Source organism: Cricetulus griseus, chromosome 3 (assembly GCF_003668045.3).
Source record: "Cricetulus griseus strain 17A/GY chromosome 3, alternate assembly CriGri-PICRH-1.0, whole genome shotgun sequence".
Lineage (NCBI taxonomy): Eukaryota > Metazoa > Chordata > Mammalia > Rodentia > Cricetidae > Cricetulus > Cricetulus griseus.
Window position 1 is genome coordinate 111,273,601 of NC_048596.1, and position 21,492 is coordinate 111,295,092.

General features: G+C 36.9%; 1 protein-coding gene across 2 annotated transcripts in view; it reads right to left on the reverse strand.

The window, feature by feature from the left end:
- Positions 1-16,246, reverse strand: part of LOC100763614 (metabotropic glutamate receptor 5) — a 430,950-nt gene extending 414,704 nt beyond the window's left edge. For both annotated transcript variants that reach the window (XM_035441359.1, XM_027407590.2), the window contains exon 1: positions 15,589-16,246. In XM_035441359.1, coding sequence (XP_035297250.1) covers positions 15,589-16,246 — 658 coding nt within the window. The remainder of the gene's footprint in view (positions 1-15,588) is intronic.
- Positions 16,247-21,492: the final 5,246 nt, after the last annotated feature.

Sequence of the window (21,492 nt, forward strand, 5' to 3'; positions counted from 1 at the left end):
TATAGTATATATTATAAATTAACCGCTTCCTAGAAAATTTGTAAATATATTGAATTTTAAAAGGTGTTATAGACATTTTACATTTTAAACAAAAATATCCATCTCTTATAACCCTGTCCAATTATCTCTCTGCTTCCTGAATGCTGATGCACTGTAACCACTGATCTCCTGCTCCTGCACCATGCTTCTCTGCTGTAATAAATATCTTCTCTCAAATTGTTAGCCAAATAAACTCCACTTTATTCAACTGCTTTTTGTCAAATACTTTGTCACAGCAATAAGAAAATGATATCCCTATAGTGCTTACAATAACGAGGTAACCCAATAAAATTATATTATTTGTTGAAAACTGGTACTTGGAAATTTTTAATTTTTGGTTTATCTTAACCAAACACACATTTAACATAATGGATCAAATGTTGCAGAGCCCCAGTTGAGGGCCCTACCCTGTCTGGGAGTGGTGGGTGGATGGGGTGGGGAGTAGGTTGGGGGTTGGGGAGGAGGAATGGGGGTGAGGGGAGGGAGAGGGAGAAGGGACTTACATGTGAAACAAGTTTGTTCCCTAACTAGAACTAATAAATAAATTTTAAAAAACATAATGGTTCAAATACATAAGAAAGATTTTCCCTTAAATTAATATACAAGTATCTCTTTGTGAGTTCTGTGTTTATGTAGCTCTATTCCTTCCACCTGAATACATTTGATATTAATGTGAAACTGTAACATGGCACACTTCCAAGAAACTTAAGGTCTTCATTTCTCATTATTTAGGTTTCTGTATTAACAGCTTAATTTGCAGATTATTTTTCAAATTTATAATATTGACTTGGATTAATGTTAATTTCATAGTTTCCAGTTTCTTTAAAGGATAAAATGTTTTAATGTAGTAATATTAGAGAACATATTTCCTAAAAGAGGTTCTGTAGTATCATCTGGGCCAGAAGATTATGATTCTAACACAAAGCCTCTAAATAGTATAAATAGAACACTTAAGACAGATATATATCAAATTAAGACTGAAGAGGATTTTTTAAGAAATTGCCAAGCATGCAAATAATTTCTTTTTAAGCCTTTGAGAAAACAAATGCAAAAATATCTACCTCCATTTCATTCTAGCTATGGTGGAAATTTCCAATAGTGATAACTACTATGGTTGGGAAGATACCTCAGTAGGCAATATGACAAGGCAAAGATCTCAGTCCCCATCTCAGAAGACACATAAAGTTGGGGACCTGAGGCACATGCCTGCAATTGCCATTCCCTTATGGCAAAATGAGAAGCAGAGACAGAGAATCCCTGAAAGTTCATGGGCCAGATCTTCTGGCAACATGAGACAGAATGCCTCAAACAAGAGAGAAGACAAATCCTGACAACCCACACTGTCCTCTTACTCCATATGAAGATCAACAGGAATGCATCCTCATCACACACACACACACACACACACACACACACACACACACACACATACATAAATGCATGTGTACACACACATATATACATTACACTCCCACACTACATGTTGGCAAGTGTGCACATATATATTCATGTATAAGTGTAAATACTAATCAGACATCAGCCCAGGCCCAAACTCTGTGCATCCCAGTGAACTTTTAAACAGTAAGCAGCACCCTTCTGAAACAATGTAGCAGCTCCTTAAACTAGCTGTGCAATGTTTTTATTAGAGAGTTAATTAAAATAAAATGGTTTTATTTAAAACAAATATCTATAAACACTACTAACAGCAATTTGGTAGCATGCCATAGATTGCAGCTTCTTATTATTTCTGAAAACATGTAAGCACTTTTAAATATCTATCACTGTCATTGCTATTATTTGGGATATAATAGAGATAGATCTATTAATATGATTTATCTGCCTAAATTGTAAGGATCTATATTGTTTCATTGGGTTTGGTACTCATAGATAGCTACTGCTATTAAAGCATCAAGTTACAAATTAGCTAAGGTCTATGAGGTTATGAGATTTGAAATTCATGAGGAAAATTTGTATCTATCTATTGCTTGCCTTTTCTCATTGTAACATGTTCATTCTAGTTGAAAAGCTAAAAGGAAACCCTCTGACAGCTTAACAATTGCATTAACATTCTCCCTTGGATGACCTATACTTCTATACTATATTCAACATACAGAAATCAAGGATAGGCATGTTAACACTCTAGCTCTCAGCTTTTCCTTCCTATAACTGATAACCACCTTCAAAAAAGTGGCAGGATACAAGATTAACTAAAAAAATTGAGTAGCCTTATTATATTCAGAAAATAAAGGGGCTGAGAACAAAATCAGAGAACCATCTCCCTTTACAATAGCCACAAACAACATAAAATACCACAGAGTAACGCTAACCAAGCAAGCAAAGACCTGTAGGAAAGAACTTTGAGTCTTTAAAGAAAGAAATTAAAGAAGATACCAGGTAATGGAAAAATCACCCATGTTCTTGGATAGGTAGGATCAACATAGTAAAAATCCAATCTTGCCAAAAGCAATCTACAAATTCAATGCAATCCCCATCAAAATCACAGCACAATTCTTCAAAGACCATGAAAGAACAATTCTCAACTTTATATGGAAAAACAAAAGACTCAGGATACCCAAAATAACCATGTACAATAAAGGAACTTCCAGAAGCATCACCATCCCTGACTTCAAAGTCTAGTAGAGAGCTACAGTCCTGAAAATAGCTTGGTATTGGCACAAAAATAGACAAGTAGACCCAGGAAATCAAGTTGAAAACTCTGATATTAACCCATCCAGCTAAGAACATCTGATTTTTGACAAAGAATCTAAAGTTATACAATGGAAAAAAGAAAGTATCTTCAAAGATTGGTTCTGGCATAACTGGATTCTGACATGTAGAGGACTGCAGATGGTTCAATATCTACCACCATGCACAAAACTTAAGTCCAATTGGATCAAAAACCTCAAAATAAATCTAGCCACACTGAATACCTAGAGGAGAAATTAGGTGGTACCTTTGAATGAATTGGTACAGGAGACAGCTTCCTGAACATAACAACAGTAGCAACGACACTGACATTAACAATTAATAGATGGGACCCCCTGAAACTGAGAAGCTTTTGTAAGGCAAAGGACACAGTCAACAAGACAAAACAGCAGCCCACAGAATGGGAAAAGATATTCACCAACCCCACATTTGAAAGAGCTGATCTCCCAAATACACAAAACTCGAGAAGCTAGTCAACAAATAACCTGTCCAAGAAGTTGGGTACAGAACTAAATAGAGAATTCTCAATGGAGGAATCTAAAATGGCTGAAAGACACATAAGAAAGTACTCAACATCCTTAGCCATCAGAGAAATACAAATCAAAACAACTCTGAGATACCATCTTCCACCTATCAGAATGGCTAAAATCAAAAACACCAATGGTAGCTTATGCTGGAGAAGATGTGGAGAAAGGGGAATAGTCCTCTACTGCTGGTGGGAGTGCAAACTCATGCAGCCACTTTGGAAATCAGTATGGTGGTTCCACAGGAAAATGGGAATCAGTCTACCACAAGATCCAGCAATTCCACTCTTAGGCATATACCCAAAAGAATCACATTCATACAACAAGGTCATCTGTTCAAAAATGTTCATTGCTATGAACATTATTTGTAATAGCCAGAACCTGGAAGCAACCTAGATGCCCCTCAAGAAAAGAATGGATAAAGAAAATGTGGTACATTTACAAAAAGGAGTACCACTCAGTGGAAGAAAAACAATGGAATCTTAAAATTCTTGGGAAAAATGGATGAAACTATAAAAAAACATCCTTAGTAGGCTAACCCAGTCACAAAAAGACAAACATGGTATGTACTCAGTCATATTTGGATTTTAGACATAGAGGAAAGGAGTACCACCCTACAGTCCACTCTGCCAGAGTAGCCAGGAAACAAGAAGGACCCTAAGAGAGACATACATTTCCCCTGGAGAAGGGGAAAGGCACAAGATATCCTGAGCTAAATGAGAGCATGGGGTGAGGGGAAAGGGAGCTAGAAGAAAGAGAAGGCGAGAAAAAGAGGGGAGAGGAGTACATGAGAGAGCAGGAAGTTTTAGTCAGGGAAGAATGGAAGAGAGCAAGAAAAGAGATACCATAACAGAAGTAGCCATTGTAGGTTGAAAGAGAATTTTGACACTAGTGAAATGTCCAGAGATCTACAAGTTTGATCCCAACTAACAATCTAAGCAATAGTTGACAAGCTACCTTAAATGCCCTTCTCTGATAATGAGATTGATAACTACCTTATATGCCATCCTAGAGCCGTCATCCAATAGCTGATGGAAGCAGAAGCAGACACCCACATCTAAACACTGAGCAGAACTCTGGATTCCAGTTGCAGAGAGAGAGGAATGATGAGCAAATGGGTCAAGACCAGGCTGGAGAAACCCACAGACACAGCTGACCTGAACAAGGGTTTGCTCATGAACCCGAGCCTGATAGCTGTGAAACCATAACCCCTGAATGAGGATGTCAGTTTGGAGTCCTGGGCAATCTATGGGGCCTCTGTTAGTGGATCAGTATTTATCTCTAGTACACACATGGAGTTTGTGAGCCCATTCCTCGTAGAGGGATATTCTCTCAACCTAGACACAAGGCGGGGGGTGGGGGGTGGGGGGGTGTCTAGGCCCTGCTCCAAGTGATATGACATGACAGACTCTGAAGATTCCCCCATGGAAGGCTTAATCTTCCCTGGGGAGCAGAAAGGGGTTGGCATAGGGGGTTGGGAGTCAGGGGAGGAAAAGAGGGGGAGGTAACTGGGATTGACATGTAAAAGAAGCTTGTTTCAGCTTCTTTCAGTTGGTGGCTCACATGATCTCTGAGTAGAGGCCAGCCTGGTCTCCAGAGTGAGTTCAAGGATAGGCTCCAAAGCTACACAGAGAAACCCTATCTCGAAAAACCAAAAAAAAAACAAAAAAACAAAAAACAACAACAAAAACAACAGAAGCTTATTTCTAATTTAAAATTGGTTCAATTACAATCATAAAATAAAAACGATATAGCTATTCCTAATCATTTCCCTGTGGATATAATACTTCTTCCAATCAAAATAGCAAAAGGAAACTTGTATTATAGACAAGCCCTCACAACAAATGATGTGAATTTAAGTTCACATATCCATTGTGCTTTACACACCCTATGAAAACTGCTTTCCTCTTAAATTGATGGTTCCCCAATCTTTCCCAGTCTCATTTGTACTAATATCTTTGGCCTGGGCTTCATTTATTAAAAAGACACAGAGGCAAAAGTTTCCTTAATTCAACAATTCTGATCAAATTGGAAATGCCAAATGGGATTTTATTACTAATATGTATGACTGATGATGAATTCCAAAGAATTTTCTTTCATACATAAAGCTGTAAAAATTTGTCTTGCAGTTCTTAAAAAAGTGTGTGCTGTTTTGTTTCCTTTTGTAACTGGCATCTAAAGGACAGAATGAAGAGTTAACAATGAAGATGAGAAGAGAAATTAAACAGTATGTCCACACTATCATCCTAATATAAAGGGTTTTTTTGAGGTAAAATTATTACCACACACACCCTTTATTTTTTTCTTTGCATAGGAACATGGACACATTGATTTACAAGTTGGGTAAAAAGTCACATGAAATATTTATACACAAAAATATTCAGAACTATTCTCTCTTTTTTTTTTTTTGGTTTATTTTTCAAGACAGGGTTTCTCTGTGGCTTTGGAGACTGTCCTGGAACTAGCTCTTGTAGACCAGCTGGTCTGGAACTCACAGAGATCCACCTGCCTCTGCCTCCCGCGTGCTGGGATTAAAGGCATGTACCACCAACGCCCAGCTTAGAACTATTCTTACCATGTAAAGCAACACTGCCTTGTGTTTCCCAGAGAGGCAAAATATTAGGAAGGCTTGCAGTCCACCTTTCAATAAAGCTGCCCTGCCTTCACCAATACAAAGACATTTTTTCTTTCTTTAATTTAAATTAGAAACAAACTTGTTTTACATGTCAATCCCAGTAGCCTTTCTCTCCCCTCCTTCCCTGACCCTCTATCCTGTCCCCTTTCTGCTCCCCAGGGAGGGTTATGCCTTCTATGGGGGATCTTCAAATCTGTCATATCATTTGGAGCAGGGCTTAGGCCCTCCCCCGTGTGTCTAGGCTGAGAGAGTAGCCGTCTATGTGGAATGGGCTCCCAAAGTCCATTCATGTACTAGGGATAAGTACTGATCCACTACACAAAGAAACATTTTTAGACTTGCTTCAACAGTTGGCTCTGGTTCTGCAATCCTGACTTGGCACTAACCAGTCAGTTATGCAGAAGTTGTCATTTCACATCTCTTCCCTAACCTGTACAATATTGCCTTATATCAGCTGAATTATAAGATAAGAACATGGTTTAACAGAGTTTTCAACTGCATACTGCATGATAGCTTGTAAATGAAGTGACATTGACTTCTATTATTGAAATCAATATAACAAACCATTAATTCAATTCCATTTCTTCATGAAGGTAAGCGTAAGTTGGTTTGTCTTTTAGTTTTGTTGTTTGTTTTAGTTTTTAAGCCAAGGTCCTGCTTATGCGGCACACATATGCCTTGAATATGCAACCCTCCCTCAGCTTCCCAAATACTAGGATTGCAGGTATATGCAACCACAGTCAGCTTAAAGCTGTTACTTTTTATTTGCCTGATTTTAGGTATAGCATCACACTCCACAGTCCAGGCTGGTCTTAAGCTGTGGCACTCAACTTACATCAGTCCCTAAGTACTAGAGATACTAGGATGATCTAAATCTATTAAGCTCTTTTATTCTGTCTATCTCTCCAAGAACTGTCCAGCTTCTTATGTACAACAAACTAGGAAGGACTGATAGTATTTCCTAAGAAAAGTGAACATCTCAACACCATAGAACAGTTGGTTCTATTGATGAGGAAACATGTATTTATAATTGCAACACCACTGTTTCAGTAGTTTGCTCCTTGCACTACCCCAGGTAATTACATAAATGTGCCGAATAGACCACATGCCTAAAGGTAGTTCTAGTAGATCCTCTCTTCCCTCCACTGAATTCCTTCTTTGCAGATATAATTTCAAGCCTTGTAACCATTTCTGATCACTTCTTCCAACAGGTCACTCTTTGTTGCATTTTTAAGTGATACTCAACAGTTGATTCTTCTCATCCACTTCCAACAGGTCAGAAGAAGTCACCAAAGTCACCAACAAGTCACCAAAAGTAAGTTTTAGAAGGTACCCATATAATAGCTTTCCAAGTCCTCTGCTTATGACTAAAGAAATTAAAACTAAAACTAAAATGAATTTCTGAGCTTCAGTTATCATGCAATTTGTCTTTCTTTTATCACAGAATGAATTTTTTTATATTCTTAACTCTAAAATATTAATAGTTTTTCTTCCTCTTTCCCTCGAGATAACGAAAAAGTATTATCACTAGTAAATGTACTGATTAGACTAAATATTTTTGAAATAGTTCAATTACAAAAATATTTGGGATAAAAGGACAATAAGTGAGAAAAAGAATGAGGAGAGAAAAAAACGAGGAAAGGGAAAAGATGGGTAGAGGAAAACAGTGAAAAGGGGAAGAAGAAAAGGAATAGCTTGGTGATTAGGAGGAAGGGGGTACAAAAGAGACAGAAGGCTAGGAGTGATGAGGACCCATCTCTGTAGTTCTGGGTGTCCCAATCTTTGTTTTTCTTAGATTTGTCCTTTACTTACTTGGCATATTGATCACTGTGAGGATCTAATTTTTGTATTCAGTTTTGTATGCTTCCAGTAATAAACTGGAACATAACACTTCACACCATGCCTATCTCATATCTCAGTTCATTAGTCTGAAAAGTAACTCATGGTGAAGTTTTAATAACCTAGAAGTTAATTAGATATTTTGATTGTGGATATGGGTCTCTGGACTGCTTTTAGTAATAGGAAACACTAAACCTTCAGAATACTTAAATTCTAAATCATGTTGCTTCTATGACATCTAAAATAAGACTCATCTGGGGAAAATACATGCTTGCAATTCTCAAACATCAACTCTGTTCATGCTAATTACCCAACAAACACAGAGGTGATCATCAAGACCCAAGAAGTATGTGAATGTTTTGTGCAGTTGCAGTGTCCACATTTGCACATAACTTGAAAAATTATTTGTGATTTTTGGAAAATTACTGCAATGGCATCCCTTCTGAAATTAGTCATGTGGGCCTGAAGAATTTGAGAATGGCATTCTGGAATATTCAGTGCTACACAGCAATGGGATGCCTTGGAAATAGCTGGGAAGTCATCTATGGCAAAAATCTATTATGTGTAAGTCAAAATTCAGGCCAACAGTTAAATAGTCTAAAATAACATACATGCAAAGATGACACTCCCTAAGCAATAGGAATGAATTCTGCCCCCACCTCCAAGGTAAACAATAATAATTCCATCAGCATGTACTGACTAATGAAAATGAAAAAAATAAATGTTCACCTAACACTTTTTCTATTCTGACAGCCTTTTAAACTAACAGCAGTTTGCAATTTTCAACCGTTAGTATCATAATCTTCAAGTGTGTCTGAAGTTTCAACACATTTCAATCCCTAGGTAGTAAAATGGAAATGCTTCAAAATGCACTCAGAAGGCTCCATGATGACATTTTTAATTTTTTTCAGACTAAATTGTTGTCGCGATGTAATGACAATCAGTGGAAAGATTAGATAAGAAAGGAGTAGTCACACTTATACCTTCTTGCCAAGTGCTACTTTTTAATAATGGAGTGATATTCATTATAGCTAAGATACAGAATATGCCTTGGTGCCCATTAGTGGACTAATGGACAAAGAATAATTTTGAGCCATTTGCAGCAAAATGAATGAATCTAGAGGTGATTATGTTAAGTCAAACCAGCTAGACAAGTAAAGACAATACCATTCTTTCCCTCCTACATATACATGTAAGTGATAAATAACTCCTGAAAATGGGTAGTAATTACTAGGTGTTGGCAAGGGTATACGGAGATAGAATAAAAGGATTGGTTGGGGATTCTCAATTCACACTTCATAAATGTCACATTTAGGTCACATTTAAATCCATTAATATGTACAGTTAACCTGGAACTGAACAATTTCAAATTTTGAACTAAAAATATTGACTATGAATTAGATAGTGAAGATCTTGAAACTAAATTTTGATTATTGTTATTTGTTTACCTAATTATCAGACAGCCATATCATAAGTACAGGTGCTACACAGACGTGTGTAAGCTCAGTTGACATCAATATTTTAATGATTCTGTGCTACCAGGAAAACTTATTGATACTTTATTCCCCAGAGCATTACTGACATTTTTAGAATGAATTAGCATGGTTATATCATTAGACAGGAATAAGAACTAGTGAAAACAAAAAAGGAGCGAGGCATAAACAGCATTTCACAATTAATCAATGGAGGTACTTTGGCACCTTATATTTATAAAAATGCAAAACTGTGAAAATTACAAGTGCCAGCTATTTATCTACATGCCATATAATCATACATAATGAATTTGGTATTGCTATAAGGGAAGTCCATCTATTCAGAAAACCATTGAGTGCCTATTTCATTCTAGACACTCTAATGGGTACCGGAGGGACAATTTTGAACCCAGATAAGGCCAGGAAAATTATTAAAGCACAGAAACTTTATAAGCAACACATAGATTATGATATATGTGTTTTTCTACAGAAAGCACAGTTGAAAAATTAATTTTCTTATTGAAATTTAACTACATCATCATAAAGAATGTAGTAATTGACTGTTTACAAGTATATTGCATTTTTTCCAAGGAAAGCAGGTTACATTTCATGGAAACTATTATTTATCCAACTCACAAGAATAGAATGAAGTACTTTTGCCTGAAACATTTATTCTATGGTGTCATAATTTCATGTCAGTAATATTAATTCATGTTATTATATGTATTTTCTTGAGGGTGATGGTGATAGTGAGATAGCTCAGCTGGTGATAACTTTATTTGTGTTAAAAACTAAAGTTTGAATGTGGCTGTAGTGACCTAATTGTGTCCAGTGGAGTTAGAATCTGAAGATATATATAATTAAATTCCATCCTGAAAGTTTTATTATTACTCACAACTGGGCTTGTAGTTATTGGATAACGGGATAATGTTGAGGACTTCAACTGAAGTCATTCATGTGACTGTAAATAGCTGCGTGTCAGGAGGCACTTTCACTGATCTCAAATGGCTGATGTCAAAAGTTCATGGTGGCTTTCTCTAAAAAGCCTGAGGACACAAATGCTTCATATAGTGGCAGTCATTTCCAAGGAAAACTAAGAAGAATGTCTAAACATGGCCTAGTCATTTAAGACTATATGACATCAGCTACTGTGAAGGCTGAGGCAGGAGGATTGAAAGTCTAAGGTAGGCCTTTTTCATTTAGTGAGATCCTATCTTAAAATAGAAAAAAATAATTCAGCCTTGAGATACATCTTAGTGATGGAGGGTTTGCCTAGCATGAATGATGTCCCAAGTTAAATCATAGGCACTGGGTGGAATCTGAGGAGAGTAGATTCCACTTTAAAGTTTCTTAAAGAACCCAGTCAACCACAAGATCCAGCAATCCCATTCTTAGGCATATGCCCAAAATAAGCGCATTCATACAACAAGGACATCTGTTCAACATGTTCATAGCAGCACTATTTGTAATAGCCAGAACCTGGAAGCAACCTAGATGCCTTCAACTGAAGAATGGATGGAGAAAATGTGGTACATTTACACAATGGAGTACTACTCAGCAGAAAAAACTAACGGAATCTTGAAATTTGCAGGAAAATGGATGGAACTAGAAGAAACCATTCTTAGAGAGGTAGCCCAATCACAAAAAGACAAATGTGATATGTGCTCACACATTTGTGGATTTTAGACATAGAGCAAAGTATTACCAGCCTGCAATCCACACTGCCAGAGAAGCTAGTAAACAAGGAGGACCCTAAGAGAGACATACATGGTCCCCTGGAGAAGGGGAAAGGGACAAGATCTCCTAAACAAATTGGGAGTGAGGGAGGAGGGGGGAGAGCTAGGAGAATGAGAAGGGGAGAAGAGGAGGCGTGAGGAGGACATGAAGGAACGAAAAGGTTGAGTAGGGGGAAGAATAGAAGAAAACAAGAAAGGAGATACCATTATAGAGGGAGACATTTTGGGTTTACAGAGAAATCAGGCACTAAGGAAAGGTCCAGAGATGTACAAAGATGACACTAACAATCTAAGCAACAGAGGAGAAGCTACCATAATGCCCCTCTCTGATAATGAGATTGATGACTGTCTTATATGCCATCTTTTAGCTTTCATCCAGCAGCTTGTGGAAGTAGAAGCAGACATCCACAGCTAATCACTGAACTGAACTGGAATCCAGTTGCAGAGAACAAGTGGTAAGCACAGGGGTCCAGACCAGGCTGGTGAAACCCACAGAAACAGCTGACCTGAACGATAGGGAGCTCTTGGTCCCCAGACTGATAGCTGGAATACCAGCATGGGACTGATCCAGACCCCAGGAAAGTGGGTTTCATTGAGGAGACCTCAGAAATCTACCTTTACCTCCTGTAGAAGTTCAGTACTTATCCCTAGCATAGGTGTGGACTTTGGGAGCCCAATCCACATAGAGGAATACTCTCTGAGCCAAGACACATGGCGGGGAGGGGCACACTAGACCCTATACCAAAGGATATGATAGACTCTAATGACCCCCTGAGGAGCAAAAACGATATGTGATAGGTAGGGTTTTAGTTGGGGTGGGGCTGGTAGGGGAGGAGGGGAAGGAGTGGGAACTGGAAGTGACATGTAAAACAATCTTGTTTCTAATTCAAATAAAAAAGATGGGTAAAAAAAAAAAAAAAAGAACCCAGGTATGAGCTCACTGTTGCATAGAAGCAAATCCTACTTACAATCTGAGTGCTAACAATACAGAGGAGTCAGTAATTAGGGTTACCAATAAAATCAATCTGTCAAAGCCCTAAAAAAGTGAACAACATCTACTTGTGTCATATGTGAACATGTGCTGAATTTGGGGAAAGTACTGATGTGAAAGTCCTCCTCAATTTTCCCAGAGCTATAAGGTCCTGTCTGGACTGAGTTATTTACCAGAATGGCTTTTCTCCTCTTACTCGCCATATCTTCTTTCCTCTGTAGTACTCAGGACTAGTTTGCCTTGTCCATCGAGAACATTGCATTTATCCTCTGCTCACTTGCTGAATATTATGAATCCCAAAGCCTAGAAATTCTAGGTGTCTTTGTATCTCACACATCACTGTTAGTATTCATTCCTGTAGTATACAGGGAATATAAATTACAGGATATACAAGTGCAATCACTTAATACTAATGTTGAATCTCAGGGCTCCTGTGCTGCCTCTGAAAGTACAGGTAACTTGTATTTTACAGAAGGAACATCTTGTGAAAGTTTCAGAAGGATTAGTTGATACAGTGCTGTCAGGTTTAAGCATAAAGTAATTGGTAATTTGAAGACAAAGTGCTTTAGAAAAATAGGGTTTTTTCATAATTGATAGATCTTATAAGAGTTTCTAGAAATTTTTATACTTTTCAAGAAAAGGGACAGTTAACTGAGCAAAAGAGGACAGCTACAAGAACATCAGATTAAATGGAGAGATCTGGAGACTGATCTGGAACTACAGGGAATTATCCCAATCTAGTGAGAAATGGAGATAGATATGCATACAGACAAGGTTATAGATCACAGGTTCTCGACCAGGGGGTCAGGGATCTCACCTAAGATCATTGGGGAACACAGTTATTTACATTATGATTGATAATAGTAATAAAATTACAGTTATGAGGTAGCAATGAAAGTAATTTTATGTTTTGAGGTCATTGCAATGTGAGGAATTGTATTAAAAGGTCCCAGCATTGGCAAGGTGGTAAACACTATTATAGATAGATGGGTGACAGATGGATAGATAGGTAAGTAAATAGAATAGAGCATGGACTGGCATTTTCACTTACAAATGATCTCACAGATGTTTCCTGAAGGGCCATGTAACAGAACAACAGACATCCCATTGGAGAGTTTCCACACAATACAATATGCATGATTCAGAGATTTTCTAATTGGATTCTAGTTTTCCTTTGTAAACTTCTATTCCACTCCACTATTACATGAACAAACTATAAGGCATCATGGCTCATATGCCCACCATCCAGATTCTGGTTTGTAAATGAAGTTCTTTCTAAAATCATCAGAAAAATGTACAAGGAGGAATTCCTTAATATGTGAATATTCCAACCTGCATTTCTGAAATCCTGTTTGTACTATATTATATTTTGCAGGTATTTATAAATACAAATTCTATTTTTCATTTTTTCCTCAAACAAAATATGTTATTCTAGCTAGTATGTTACAATAGGCAATTTGGATATCATAGAACATTGAATGTGTAGATGTAAATTTTATCCAAAAACATAAATCTTTTCATTCTATCATATTCCCTATTGACTTAAATTTCCTCTCAGAATAAAGAACTCTTTTCAATTTTGCTCTTTATGTTTATCAGTTCTATGAAAATGCAAGCAAATTGTTTATATAGCATCCCAAATATGAAGAACCATACCTTGTTTTTCTCTTAAAATGATCTTAGGGGTGATTATGCTTACTTATTAGCAACACAGCATGTCATTCATTTTAATAGGTGTATAATAGTGTGTTGTGTGAATATATCATTGTGTACTTTATTAAATTGCTTATTGTGTACTGGTACCAATTTAGACTAAAACAATAATTGAAGCTTGTAAAAATACAAATGTAATGATTAGTTTCTCTGGGAGAAAATCTTAAATTAGCCTTTCCTCCATGGTACACAAACCTTACATTTCTGAAATATTTTTTTTGAAGTGAGTCCCCATCTTCTGTTTTATCATGCCCTTGACTGGAACACATCACTTCTCAAGTTTGTGTTTTGTTTTTAAGCAGTATTTGTATTCTCTCTCTTAAAATTGCAACATCAAATTCCCCATCAGGCTTCCCACATAACAGAAAAAGCAGCGTGATCATTTATCAATATACTTTAGAGACATTATTTGTAATTTTCTGTCACTTTGAGTTATGGTTACATAACTATCTGGGCATGCTTCATCCTATTTGCTGAACTGAAAATCCATAGAAGATTTTGATACATAGAACTGTCAAAGGTACTTGCATATATTTGATTTTAACAAATATATGTTCTAGGAATATACCCCCAAAGCATTAGATCATTGAATTCTCTGAAATTACAATGGTATATAGAACTCTAAGTTAGTAGCTCTGTGTTATAGTCTTGGCTCCAAAATCACTATTAAGTATTTATAAATTAATTATCCAAACACATTAAAGATTTTGAACCTTAAAATGGAATAAACACAGTTTCATAGACTGTGTCTATGAGAATCAAATAAAACAGATTTTTTACATGAAAAATCTCAGCATTAGGGAGAGGAAGGAGGAAAAGTTTTGATGTGCCCTGATGGAATATTACTTAGCTTACAGTTGCAATATGCAAGACCCTAAGTTTGATGCTTATCATATGTTCCCAAGCAAAGAGAACATAAATTTCTATCAGAAAAGGAAAAATCATAGAAGTCCTAGCCTAGACATTGCATTACTAAGAATTGTCATGCATCAATGTGTTTCCAAATAAACTATCAATTTACAAATGAAAACTTGCAGAGATAGAAAAATGCCAACTAATATGGGAGCCTATTTTGCATTTGTACTACTCTTATTATTATGAATGAGGGCCTATACAGTAAAGTGTATGCTATTATGCTTCTTTATAACAAGAAGTCTGTTATATGTGAATTAGTTAAATTGTCCCAAAATCTGATATTATAATAATATTTAGATAAATATCTCCTATCAACAAACAAGGGATTGAAAAGTTGGATATGCAAAAGCATTTCATGTCACTAGCAACAAAAATAATTATGGTAACTTATAAACTGTGGTTCAGGTGTTCCCTTTTATCACTATGTTTTCAATACAACAAAGAATAAATTTCATAACATTATGGATTTTATTGAAAATTTCTCTTCCCTAATAGATTATACACAAGTATAAAACTAATTCATTCTTCTTCTTATTATTATGGATTTGATTATGCATTCTATATTAAAAATAATTTTAAGTCTTCTCTGTCATTTCTTTATAATAGCATGCTAAGCTATATTCCTCACTATGTATCTGTATGTCTACCTCACTTCAACTATAAAAAACAATAGGTAGGACAATGATAAAAATTTAAAAATGTAAGATGCTCACTGAAGAGCCAGAAAACTGAAAAAAAATCTTAGAAATTAGCATCATCATAGCAGAATTTGAAACACCACAAACCATATTGAAAAACATATCTTGCATAACTTTAACATAACTTTAACAAGTGGTAGATATATAAATGATTATGTTAGTATAAATATATGGTCCTTTTATCATACTGGTGAAGTTGGGTTATCTCAAAATACCTATACTGGTGAGAAACATTTTAGGCATGTGAAAGAAGATAATTTAACTGAGAGGTGTTCCAAAGTATGGAGATATATTTAATGTGTGTAGAGGAAATCACGTACCTTCGGTGTGAACAGCTGAGACATAGGTCCAGTTATATCTCTTCACTATGTCCACCATGGCTCGTGCCTGCTGGGCATCTGAAGGTACAACCCTCATGAAATACTTGAACAGAGTCTTGTCACTCAAGTCCATGCTGGTTGCAGAGTAAGCAATCTGAGGTATGTTAAAAAGTTGGAGCAAATTCTGGACTTGTATGGCCACAGAACTGGAGCCAGGCCCAATGACTCCCACTATGGGTTTCTTGGAGCGGAAGGAGGAAGACCCATCTACACAGCGTACCAAGCCTTCTTCCTCTTCTGAAGAGATGAGCGAATCCCTTATAAACTCAATGCTCTGCTCTAGGGCCACAGCTGAATGCCAGCAGGAATCTCTTATCTCACAGCCAAGTGTGATGTTGGGCAAGAGATTGGGGTCTGAATTGATCCTTTCCAAGGTATGCAGCATGGCCTCCACTCTCTGAATGCCATACTGCTCACGGACTGCCCCACATTTCCTCTCGTGAACTTTGTCCACAGTAGGTTGGTGGTGGACAGAGAAGAGAGCTCCAATAATGATGTCACCTGGCATGTGAGCCACCACCCTCCTCTCACTGGACTGTGCACTCCCTCGGACATCTTCTTTCAAAAGTAGGACTGACAGGATCAACAGAAGGACCATTTTAGGAAAGGAATTCAAGCTAGTAAAGACATCATGGTGGAAGAAACTCAGATTTCCAATCAGTGCAATCAAATGATGTCCTATGTTGAGGAGCACAGTGAGAAATTAGGCAGCAATTTAGACATACAGTCTAAAAAACAACAAGGTTCCCAAAGAGTGTTTAGTTAAATGCATCCATATGATCATGATCTTCAAACCTGGGGGGAAAAACAATGAAAAGCATGAGTATTAACAGCATACACACTAGTTCAGGGACACTCTGAACATGCATTTTAATGGAAAAACAGAAGGATCAGAAACCCATAGTGAAAAGTATAAGGATTTTTTGTGTTTGTTTTGTCATGAGGTCAAACAGCTTCTTTACATTACTATTTTTCTTTTGATCATCTGGAGTACAGAAAACCAAATGGGATATATAGTAGATAGACCTGGGTAAAGCAGCATCATAGTATTTAAACTACTCTATGAACTAAATATCCTTAAAACACTGATCTCTAAATACTTTTGAAGGTTAGTGAGTTATCTCTGAGTGGTTGGGATTGTATCTAATTTTCATTTTTATTTTTACTTGAATCAGACTTTAATTTCTTTCTAAATTTTCACTATTGAACATTTATTAATTATTCAATTATAAAAGCAATCTTCTTTAAAGGTTTTGGATGTAGCTCAGTGGCAGAGTACTTGAATAGTCTACACAAGACCATGAATTCAATACCCATGATTCCCACAGCCAACAAAACAAAACATTAAAATCATGTTATTTCCTGCCTTAATGCAATATAAAGAACATTGAATAAGGACTCTGGATATATAAGAATTGTGGACATTTAATATTTAATATATAACAAGGACAAATGAGGACATTTGAACATTATAAAGCAAAGTGCTATACGCAAGCAGGAATAACAGACACACAGTTTAGGGAAGATAATTTTCAAGTTCTGATATTAAGAACTATTAATAAAGTGCCCAACATCACAGAACAAGAATTTACCAATTTAACTAATTTTGATGATATGTGCGATGCTGAACTTATGAACATAAAATATATTTTCAACTATTTTAAATTGAGTAGGGCTATATGTATTACCAACAGAATCTCTTTTGTTTCTGAAGCTCAAACAAAATTATATGGTTATATGGTAAAGCCAGATAATTCTCTGTTATTCTTTATGGAACTCCAGGGACATTTCAAAGCTATTTTGGAGTCTCTCAATGAAATTCATAGTAATCAACCCTCTGTCCCTGGTCTAGAATTCTACAGTGATATGGCCGAACTATCCTTCCAAGAAGAAAAACTTAGTGTAGCTATCAACATAGTGGATTTATTCCAGTTTAAACTCTTAGGATGAAGAAAATCCACCCCGATTCCCAACAACAAATTCTGAATTAATGTGAAAAAACTGGCAGATTAATAGTTGTTTTGTTTAATTGGATTATGTAATTGATTTACTTTGGATGGCACTATCACTGCCAACCAGAATCTTTAGTGGATTAAAATTGATTACCCAAGGACTACCTTTTCAATAGAGGTAATATGTCTTTAGAAATTTATGCAATTATTTTGCTTCTTTTCAAATAATGATGGTCTTAAACTTTATCAGATTTTAAAAAACTTTGGTTCAGGCACATAATGAATATAACTTGAATTACATTTCTAACCACACCTACCATTATTACATTGTTTCTTCAACTGTTTCTATAGCTACAGAAAGATCCCTTTAAATACTATCAAACACTAAAATTAAATTTTCATCAATAGCTACATGTTACACAATAATGAGGTGTTTAGATATACAAATTGTATATGTGTATAGATCGTGTGTCATATTTTCTAATTTGGCATTTTAGACAAAAGTAAAGGCAACAAAAATGTTATTTAATTTTCTCATTGTGAAATTGCCCAAATACTCTCAGGATGTCTGTTCAGTGTCCTAAGTTCAAAGACATGTGATCTGTGTTGATTCTTATGGTCATTAAATGGAAAATAAATAAGCAAACCCAATAGTAAAATATGGCTTGCTTTTATGCAAGAATATGAGTTTTCATGGTGCTACCACAGCTGTGTTCTATGTTAATACCCATGGTTTATATTGCCACAAAAGTTCACAAGGATCCAGGAGTCTAGGCTATAGCCTGTGACCAGGTTTATTACCAAGGGCCATGCTGCCACCAAGAATATGCAGATCTGAGTGGCCTTCATTGTCACCTGGGGCCATGATGTTATCCAGGCCAGGGCTGCTACTTAGGGCTGTGCCTGGGTCTGTGGCCCTACTGTATCCAGGGTCAGTGTTGATGTATGTGGATCCTGATATCATCAAAGGCAATGCCAATGCTGGGGTCTTGATGAACACCTAGGGTTATGTTAGTGTCTGAGGGCCAAGCTGCCACAAAGGTCACGGCAATCCAAGTGACTTGCACTGTCACCTGGTGCCCTGGTGATATTCAAGCCCTTGCTGCCACTGAAGAACATGTCTGGGTCTGTGTTCCTACACAGCCGGGTTCTGTGTAGGTGTACATGGCTCAATTTACCATCAAAATCCACATTGATGCCCAGGGTCTAAGCCACAACCTGTAGCTATGTTGGTATCTCAGAGCCATGCTGCCACTGGGTCATTGAGATTTAGGTTGTCTGTACTGTCAAATTGGGCCATGGTGTTGTCCAAGCCAGGGTGTGGGTTGATATCTATAGCTCTTAATGCCATGGGGTGCTTAGCTGATGCCCAGGATCTGAACAGCCACCTAAGACCATGTTGGTGTCTGAGGGTCTTGTTGCAACTGGGGCCATACTGATCTGTGTGGCTTGTGCTACCACCATGGTGACATCCTGTCCTAAGCCGAAGCATGTCTGGACCCATGTTCCTGCTGTAGCCGGGATCTGTGATGGTGTCTACAGCATATGATACCACAGGAGGTAGTAGGAACCATGAAATATGAGCACAATGCTGAGCTGAGCTGCCCTGCCCTCATTGACCCTGAGATAGAGGGCCCCACCCCTAGATGGACACTGGAGCAGGAGAGTTGGCCTTGCTCCCTATGGGTGAGCTGACCCCTGAACTCAGGCGAGATGGCTCCACTCCTCTCCATGGACATGGGAGAGCTAGCCCTGATGACAGAGGCCTAAAAGAGCTGGTTCTGCCCCTCACTTGAGAGGCAGATGGGAAGTAGCTGGATTGACCAGCTCAGCATTGGTTTGCCCTTCCTAACATTTATCCCATCTATGACCTGCTGGAGTGCATAAAGGGACTGGTCCTGCACAACAATACCCAAAGGATCTCCATGACTTAGGGCAACAGCAGGATATCCAAGAAGAGTTTTGGTGAATGTCTAGTGATAATGGTGTGCCAGAGGTCAATGAACATTTTGTGGGTTGAGATAACTAGACAAAAGTGTATACTGAGTGACACACCACACCTCCTAATGCCACTAGGATAAAGGAAGAAGTCTTAGAAAGACTGAGTAGTGAGTTGGGCTTTTTGTTTTGTTTTGTTTTGTTTTTACTTAATTTGTGGTAGCAAGCTGCATTTAGCTTGTAAGGCTAAAGAAGAGACAGACTATGTTAGCTCTCCTAATGTTTAATGTGAATTGCCACTAAGTGCCATTCTGAAATCGTAAGTAAATAATAGGCAAAATGCAACCTTAGAAGCATTCAGGCAATAGGATATTCTGAATAACAGATCTATGAAATCTGAATAGTAGACTCATAAGTAATCTAGGTGGAAAATAAGAGGCCCAGTCATGACTGAAAACAGTAATAAATAGAAAGAAGTGGACACAGTCAGATATAAATTCCAAATAGAATACTCTGGGTGTGATGATGAATTAGATGTGAATAGAGATAGAAGGTGAATCTACTACTGAAATTCTAAGAAACTAACTTATTTTGATATAGTTAGTAGAGATGAGATGGACAGATATGTGATTATTTTCTTCAGAATATTTTAAATTTAAGATGCTTTTGATGTGTGGAGGGAGAGATGTCAAGTAGTAAACTGATGTGTGAAGCTTAGAAGAGAGTTTTAGTTTGAAATATAAGTGTAGAGCAACCAGTATATAAAATCAAGAATGCATGAAAACATCTGAAGAGCAAATATAAACCTATCAAAAGGGGAGCTAAGAAGTGCTCTCCCCAAGACCATATTCAGAAAAACAATAAAGTGATGAAAGAAACAAACTACAGAGAGACTAACAAGTGTAAGTGATATCAAGGAACATATGATGGTCTCAGCACTATATAATAAGAGACATATCCAAGGTTTCTATGTTACATAGAAAAATAATCTGGTTTTATTGAAATATATTTACTATGTACATCATATATTTTGGTAATATTTGATACAATAGTTGTTTGTGTCTTATACATGTATGTACATTGCTGATTATATCAACAACCCTTATTAAAAATACCTGTGAATATTATTTTATTTCCTCTATTTCACAAATATATATCACACATTGATTTGATAAGTTAAAAACTAGTCAGTCACTTCTAAAATGGTACAGAACAATTGTTTATTTCTGATGATTCTAAAATATACTTTGTCATCATCCTTTGTTGCCTTATTACACATTCCTGTAAAAGCTATACTGACAAAGTCCATGAAAGTAATAGCTACCAGAGATATATCTCCAAATTTCTAGTGTTGCAGAAACTCATGGAATTGTTTTGCAATTCAAAAAAGTGAAGAGCACTCCAGGGCATTAGGGAGATGATGACTCAGTAAAGAGAAACAATCAGGGTGTAAAAAATGTGTTGTGACAACTGCACAGGAATACATATGTACATATGTATGTGTGTATTGTCTGAATTAGATTTAACTGTCAACATTGTGTAGGGTAGAGTCATCCAAGGGAGTCATCAGGGTACCTGGTGGCCATGTCTTTTGAGGAATTTTCTGATTAATGATTAGTGTGTGCAGGTCGTCACACTGTGAGTGATACCATCCTCAGGCAGGTGGCCCAGGTCAGTATGTGAAAACTAGCTAAGTATAAGCCAGTGAAAGAGTCATAGGGCAAGCCAGAAAGCTGAATTCTTCCATGGTTGTTAATTCCACATTACTTGCTCGAGTTCTTGCCTTGATTACCTTCAATGATGAGTTGTGACCTGGAAGCATGAGCCAAATAGATTCTTTCCCTCTAAGTAGATTTTGGTCATGGTTTTCATACCCACAACAAAAGAGTAACATCCATATTATGATGACAGATGCCTAGAAATTACCTTTAGAATAAATTATTGGAGGTAGGGT